General features: G+C 40.3%; 1 protein-coding gene across 1 annotated transcript in view; it reads left to right on the top strand.

Annotated features, from left to right (window-relative positions):
• Positions 1 to 8515, top strand: part of FAM184B (family with sequence similarity 184 member B) — a 72564-nt gene that overhangs the window by 45771 nt on the left and 18278 nt on the right. The window contains exon 8 of the mRNA XM_023533944.1: positions 2119 to 2360. Within this exon, the coding sequence (XP_023389712.1) occupies positions 2119 to 2360 (242 nt within the window). The remainder of the gene's footprint in view (positions 1 to 2118; positions 2361 to 8515) is intronic.

Raw genomic sequence — 8515 nt, 5'->3', positions numbered from 1 at the left:
TAATAACTTTCATGAGGTCTTTGTCCATTATTCATGTTGCTTTAAGTTCCTTCTCTCATTTTCCTTGATGTGCCTTTTCAAAAAGCTAGCTTTCAGATATGTTGGTTAGATCTTTTTTTCCTATGTCCTTAATTTTATCTTTCATATCTTTTTTCTTCTACTTTGGATTTATTCTGTTATTTTTCTAACTTCTTAAATTTTTTCTAATAAATACATTTAAGCCTATAAATTTCCAACTAATTGTGGATCTTTAGCTGTATTCCAGAGTTTTGGAGTTTATCTTGTTTTGTTTTTTTTTTAAACCTACTTTCTCGTTGCTTTCTAATTTTATTGCATTGTCATCAGATAATAGGATCTGCAGAATGTCGCACTCTGCACTGTGTTGAGATTTGCTTTGTAGCTGGCTGTGGGGTCATTTTTGTAAAAATGTTTCCTATGTGATAGAAAAAAAGCATATATTCTCAGTTTGGTCATTAAAGTACACATAATTGAATCCTAGTTCTGTGATATAGTCACCTTACGACCTGGGGCAAGGTACGTATCCTCTCCTGCCTGTTTCACTACCTTTCAGATGAGTGATGGTGCCCATCTCCTAGGGTTCAGGGCCTGAAACACATGAAACACCATATACACGTTAATGATGTTTAGTAGTCTTTTTTAGTTATTTAGCTTTAGCTTATTAATCTTGTACAAATCTTCCACAACCTAGCTAATTTTGTCTACTTGATGTATCAGTTTCTGAAAGGCGCGTTTAAGTTATAAATTTGCCCATTTCGTCTTACAATTCTGAACATTTTGCCTCATGTTTTCAAGCTCTATTAGTAGATGCTTACAGGCTCATTATTATTGTTTCAGTGAACAATTTCTTTTACAAAGATAAGTATCTATGTTAAACTTAGTTCATGTTTATCATGATTGCTAGTACCATTTTGTTTTTGCCAACATATTTTATGCTTTCTATTTATCGAAGTTTCTTTATAAACTTCAATTTCCTTTTGAAACCTGGACCTAATTAACTTTAATCATCATTTATGTATTTATATTGTAGGATTTGCTATTCTGACTTTTGGTTGTTGGTGTTCCACATTTATTGTGCAATTTCCCCTGGAGTATAAAAAAACATATATTTATAACTATCTCACAAAACTGTTTTGCTTAGTCTATAATATCTGCTTCTGGGTTTTATAGGAATCGGAGATCTCCTAGGTACTTTTAATACCCCAAATTCCTGAAAGCAGGAGGCGAAGATGGGTCTGTTGGCCTCAGGTCCACATGGAGGTTGTAAGCTGGCCAGTGACATCGCTTTTGAGAATGAGCCGAACTCACTGGGCCCTACAACTCATGGCATAGCAACCAGCTGGAGCACAGAAATCTGTTCCTGGCCTGTCTTATTATACTGTGTTCCGTGGACAGTAGTTACCTTGACAAGTAGAAAAAGCAAAATAAGAAAGACTTTCTCATTTCTATATCTCTGTGCAAAAGAGAGGATGACGTGAACAAATTCAATTCATAGAAAATTCTGAAGCCTCAATGTTAGCTCGTAGTTTCCATATTCTGCTCCCACTGTACCCCGTTTCTGTTCTCTGTTTTCTGATCCTGTGTAACGCTATGTAGCAGACTTCCACCCGTAAAATGGGTGTAATAATACCAACTGCTCACACTTGCTGACCAGTGGCTGTTGCTGGCACTGTCCTCTGATCCCCATAAGGCCCATGAAGTAGGCCCAACAAGGACCACTGTCCATGGATTACATGCAGAGTGCATCATGAGGTGGTTAAGCATCAGGCCCCAGAGTCAAATGGCCTGATCACATGTCCCATTTCCACTACTCACTGATGGTGGGAACCTGGACAAGCTACTCTCTCCGTGCTTTAAGTTTTGTCAGCCTGCGAAATGTTTGTTCGACTGAAAAACACGATACAAGTTGCTAACACTGCTCCTAAGCCAAGTACTATGCTAGGCACTGAATCATCACAGGCCTCAGCATCCTGGGCCTGTCAGCTGTGCACCAATAGTGGGTTGCTGGGGGCTCTTTCTCCTCTGCTCTCTGATTTGATAAGATATAGCTTGGATCAGAGCATTGGAATTAGTCTCATCTTGCAACTGTTTTTGCCCTAGGATCCATGCTTGAAGCTCAATGAACCTTCTCAGACCCTGCCCAGAGAAGAGTGTCAAGATAAGTTAGCAGCTGAAGAAGGGACCAGCAGCGGTGAAGAAGAAAGGTACAGTAGGATGTGCGGACTTCTGAGGGCTCCAATGAATGAGGACTCAGATTTGGAACCATTTAGGTATTCATTCATTCATTCATTCATTCATTCATTCGTCATTTTATCTCCAAGTATTTATCACTGTCCCTTGCAGCATGCTTAGGAAAGGAACATACATGTCTTATATGTCTTCAATACAGCTATGGGCTTTATATAAACTGTCTTATGTGATTGTCGCAGCAACCCAGAGAGGCCATTTTATAAATTAAGAACCCGAAACTCAAAAAGGTTAGTAAACCTGACCAAAACTCAGACGTAGGCTGGCCTAAAATGTCTGCTCCCTATTTTTCCAAGTGTTCTTTAACTAGGAGAGATGAGGGACCTTTGTCATCAAGGAGAAATCCCCCATCTATATCACCTAAATTATTAGTCAGCTTTTGCTGCTATAATAAGTATTTCGAAAATATCAATAATTTTTAGCTTACCTCTTCTGGGCTTATATGAGCTTGTCTCCTGGCTGAAAATAAGGTGTTATTTCTCTGTCCAAAACCATGGGTAGAGTTCAAGTCTATTCCACATGCGTTCTCATTCCAGGACTGAGGCTGAAGGATTAGCCTCTGTCTAGGGCATGTTGTTGTCCTAGTAAAGGAAAGAAGCTCAAAGGCCTGATGGGAGCAGGCAATGCCTCTTGAAGCCTATACTCAGAACTGCACCCTCTCATTTCTACCCACATCCCACTGGCGAAAGCGAGTCACATGACCAAAACTAATATTACTGGGCAGAGCAGAATATGCTCTTCACTTGTCTTAGCTCGGGCTGCTATATCAGAACACCAGAGACTGGGTGGCCTGCACTAATAAATGGCTTGTGCGGGGTCCTGAAAGGTGATATGTAACCATGCTTCTTTAATCTGGCAGCTCTCTAGGTAGTTCAGTGGCATAGTCTATGCAAGCTGCCTTACAAAATACCATTGACTGGGTGGTTTATCAACAACAGAAATGTATTTCTCACAGTTCCAGAAGCTGAAAAGTTCAAGGCCAAGTCACTAGCAGATTCTGTGTCCAGCGAGGACCTCTTTTCTGGTTCATAAAGGCATCTTTTCACTGTGTTTTAACATGGTGGAAGGGTCACATTTGCTGCCTACGGTCTCTTTCATAAGGATACCAATCCCATTGGTGAGGCCTCCACTCTCCTGACCTAGTGACTTCTTAAAGGCCCCATCTCTTAATACTATCACATCGGGCAATAGGTTTCAACATATGAGTTTTGAGGGAACACAAACATTCAGATCATAGCACTGGGGAAGCAGGGCCTCTACTCCTACCATATCAATGGCAGCATCAGGCCCCCTGAGTCGAATGAGCTCTCCAGCCAATAATACTCCCACGGCATCCTCCGGATTCTGTCTCAGGATCTGTGAAACATATAAGAACATCAGTTAAAGAGGACAGACTTTGGAGGCAGGTCTCCAGGTGAAATCCTAGTACTACCACTTCCCAGTGGCGGCCACAAACATCCTGTTTGGAACTCACAATTCCAGAAGGAAAGGAACAATCTTTTTCCTGAAAACATTGACAGAAATTTCAAGAGGTCTTTAATAGTCCCAACTTAGGTCACATGTCCATCCCCGAGCCAACCATTCTGCTTAAGGAGATAGAGAGCTCTGAGTGGCCTGGCATGTGTCACGTGCCCTTCCCTGGGGTGGGGCCAGCTGTACCCGAACCCTGTGGACTAAATAAGATCACCATGGAAAGAAGAAAGGCTTTCCTAAGGAGAAGATGCTGTCTTCCTCTCCCATGGTGGCTATACTGATAACAGGGTGTCCTCAACTATAGAAGCAAATAAGGAGGTGGGGGCTCTGGAGGTTGCTCACTGAGGGGTTCTGGTGGGAGCAGAAGAGCTAAGTAGTGACAGGGAAGAAACAGAGCGAGATCTAAAGTCAGGGCCTCAGGACAGAACAAATGCAGTGGTTCCTTTGGGGGTGGAGTTGCATATTCAGCAGTTATCCCTACGAGGGATACTTATGAGGGAACTGGGCTTTTTAGTATGCGGCTCTACAAAAGAGGTGCCTTTTCCATTGGCTGTTAATTTAAGGTAGGGGCAAGCAGGTCAGGATCGGTTTTAATGGACAGGGATGAGGGTGGTCAGGAGAGCTGGCTATACCTTGCTCTGTGATAGATAATGACACGGGATTGGCTCCTCAGGATGTGAGGGAATTTGCAGGGGCATGGGAGGTGGGGGGTCAGTGTAAATATCGTTCAAAAACAAGAGCGAAATAAAAACATTTTCAGGTACATAAAAGCTAAGATAATGTTTCACCAGCCAACCTGCAGTATGATAAATGCTAATGGAATTGATCCAACCCGAAAGGAAATTACAGCAGATTTAAGCTTAGATCTATAGGAGAAAATAAAGAGCATCAGAAATGGTAAATGTATAGGTAAATATAAAAGACCACTGTTTCTCCTCTTAACTTTTTAAAAGAGATCAAACTTCTTAAGAATAATAATGGTAATAGTAACATTGTATTATTGGGTTCATGATGCATGTAGTTAAGCAATACATGACCACACTAGCACAGGGACGTGGGTGGGATTCATGGAATTATATTTTGTGAGGAATTTACATGAAGAGGTACAATATTAACACTAAGTAGGTCATGGTAAATTAAGGGTACAAATTGTAATCCATAGGGCAATGCTGAACTTTAATACAAAGAAAAGCTAAAAAAAAAAATCCAACAAAAGAACTAAAATGGAATACTAAAAAATATTTGTCAAGTAGGAAGATAGAAAAGGAAGAACAGAAAAAGAACAATAAGAGAAAGGATTGGGGACATAGAAAACAAATAACGAAATAAAAATTTAAGCCCAACCATTTCAAGAATTATAACGTAAATGAACCACACCATTGAAAAGAAAAAGAGAGAGAGGATAAAAAAAGCAAGAGATTATTTCATGCTGCTTACAAGAGAGACATTTAAACATAAAACTGTTAGCTGAATTGTGATCCCCAAAATTCATATATTGAGGCCCTAACCCCCACTACCTCAGATTTTGACTATATTTAGAGATGGGGCCTTTCAAGATGTGAATGAGGTAAAATAGGGTCACTGGGGTGACCTGATCCCATATGACTGGTGTCTTTGTCTGAAGAGGAGATCAACACACAGGTAACACAGACGAACACCTATGCGAGGACGCGGCATGAGGGTGGCTGTCGGCAAGTGTCAGAAGAAGAGAGGCCGCCGAGGAAATCCAGCCTGCCGACACCTTGATCTTGGACGTCTAGCCTTCGGAATTATGAGAAAATGAATTTCCGCTTTTTAAGCCATCCAGTCTGCGGTATTTTGTTGTAGCAGTCCTAATATAGGCACAGATAGGTTTGAAGGTAAAAAGATGGAAAAAGACATAACATGCAAACATTAAATATAAGGAAACGAATGTGGCTGTATTAATATCAAAGTAGAATTCAGAAAAAAAGAATATTACCAGGAACCAAAAAGGGATATTTCCTAATGATAAAGGGGTCGGTTCATCTGGAAGACGTAACAATCCTAAATGGGTATAACGCAGTAACGGAGCTTTAGAAATAATGAAGCGAATGTGGAGAGAACTAAAGGGAGGGATCCACAATCATAGTTGGAGATTTTGATGCCCTTTTCTGAGCATTTGATTAGGGAACTAGACATATCGGTAAAAATACAGAAAATGTGAACTACGCTATCAACTAACTTAATCTAATTGGCATCTATAGATAATGTACTGAACAATTTTTAGGCAACATACTTGAAAATTTTTTTCAAGGAATGTAAAATATTCACCAATCTGAACAACAAGAAAGGCAACAAAGTAAGTCTGGATGAATTTCAAAGACTGGAATGTACTTTGAAATGGACTCTGTATTTCAGAGGGTATTCTCTGACCACAAAGGAATTAAATTAGAGCTCAATAACAATAAGCTACCAAGAAAATCTTCAAATATTTGGAAACTATACAGTATACTTCTAAATAAGTCATAGGTCAAAAAATAAATAAAATCACAGTGGAAATGAGAAACTACTTTAAATTCAATGATAATATAAACACATTACATATCAAAATTTATGAGATGTAGCTAAAAAGGGAAAATTATAGCTTTAATTATATTTTTTAATTTATATTGTAACATCAGTTATCTAAGTTTTTATCTTAAGATTACGTGTTCCACGTTGTAGTCATCAGGGAAATGCAACTTAAAAACCACATCGAGATACTATTTCCCACCCACCAGAATGACTAAAATTAAAGACAGAGGATACAAAATATTGGCAGCGATGTAGCCCAACGAGAGCGTTCATCCATTGCTGGTGGGAGCGTAAAATGCTGTAACCACTTCAGAAAACTATTTGATGGTTTCTTAAAAAGTAAAATATACACCTGGTAGAAATTCTGTCTTAGGAATTTCGCAAAAGAAATGAAAACACATATCCAAAAAACTACTTGTACGAGACTATTTCGAGCAGGTTTATGTATCATAGCCCTGAAGGACGAACGACTCAGATGCCTATCAATAGGAAAGTGGATCGTTAGATTACGGCATGTTCACGTCATGAAATACTACTCAGCGATAAAAAGTATGAATCATGACATACCTAACACCAAAGATGAATCCCAAAGACATTATATTGAGCAAAAGAAGCCAGACACAGAAGAACACATGCCACAGACTTCTGTTTGTGTGGTGCTTAAGATCAGGCAGAATTACTCTACGGGGCTGGACGTCAAAGCACTGGCTGCCTGTGGCTGCTGAATTGTTGGGAAGAAGATGCAAGCGGAGTTTGGGGGTAGCGAATATGTTTTATTTTTTGATTAGGGGGTTGGTTTTACAGTTGTACATATTTGTCAAAGCTCATTGAATTGTACTCTTAAGGTCAGTGTATTTCACTATACGTAAATTTTTCCTCAATAAAACGTTTTAAAAATAATAACTGAGCCCTGGGAGGAAGTTAGGTTCCCTCCCCAGAGGTCCTCAGGGAGAGCTTAGCTGTTCCACACCTCCAGCCTGGTAGTGTCATTTGTCACTCTTGCCCTGGGCCGCTTCTTTGTTGATCACCTCGGGCTGTCTCCTCCCTCTTGGTTTGTTTCATACCCAGAGCTCAGACGTAGGTATTTTCTGTTTAGCAAAGCTTGAGGATAACTTAGAATGCAAAAAAATAAACCTTCTGTCTTTGTTAACTGTTTAACTCTTTATGTATTTCTTACTATGTGCCAAACAGTTTTAAACAATTTTAGGTGTTTATTAATCCTCATAATAATCCATATGAAAGGTAGTATTATTAACCCCATGTTATAGATGAGGAAAGTCAGTTCCAGACAGTTTAAAGATCTCACCCAAGGTCACATAACTAGTAAGTAACAGAGCCGGAGTTTGGACTTGAGCAGTCTGGCTCTAGTACCCATGTTTTTAACCACGTTGCTATGCTGCTTCTAGCATCCTGCCCCTCCTTTTAGAGGTCCCTACTGACTGTCTCTTCCTTAACCCCCAGCCTGTGCCCATTGCTGGGCCTTCTCACCTCTGCCAAACCAGGTTCCCCCTTCCCATGGCCTTTCCCCCATGTCCAGGGCCCTAACTCCCTAACCTCTGGTCCTCTGGCCAGAGGAAGCAAAACGTCACTTACATCCCAGCAACCTCTGCAGAGATCCCCACCCCGTAGCATCCTTTTACATTGTTGAACAAGATAAATACTTAACATCCTCAGTCTCTTTTGAACCAATTTCTCAGCTGGTTCAAAAGCTCAAAATTGACTAATGAAGGTCTCTTTCAAAGACGTTTGTCAGCATCTGTTCTAGAATGCAGAAACTACTGCAGCTTTAAACCAGCATTTTCTTGTTACTGCTACATATACAAAGTCTTATTTATCATCTCCCTATGTGTACTTGGGGACAGCCAGAAAAGGTTATAAGCACGCTTTGAAAAGTGTAAAGTACTGGATTCAAGTAAAGTATTATTGCTGTGGTTGTATTTTCATATGCAGGAAGAGATGTGGGATTAGACCATAGAGACCTCTTCTTCTGGAGCCCCCAAGGGCCCCATATAAGTAAGTCTAAGCTCAGTCATTCTGACAGTTGATCAGCATTTATTAGGCACCCACTAAATAGATACCAGGCACTTCCGGCCGTATCCTGATCGCATCCCAAGTTCAATAACACTTAGAATGTTTATGCGAGGTTCCCTGGTTTCTTAAATCCAGGGAAGATGTTTCTCACCCCACTAACTGCCATGGGAACTCCCTCCTCCCAGCCCAGGTGGCTGAGATGCTATCGTCG

This window comes from Pteropus vampyrus, unplaced genomic scaffold (assembly GCF_000151845.1).
Source record: "Pteropus vampyrus isolate Shadow unplaced genomic scaffold, Pvam_2.0 Scaffold5, whole genome shotgun sequence".
Classification (NCBI taxonomy): domain Eukaryota; kingdom Metazoa; phylum Chordata; class Mammalia; order Chiroptera; family Pteropodidae; genus Pteropus; species Pteropus vampyrus.
The sequence above is the reverse complement of the archived record's forward strand: the minus strand, read 5'-3'. Positions and strand labels throughout refer to the sequence as shown.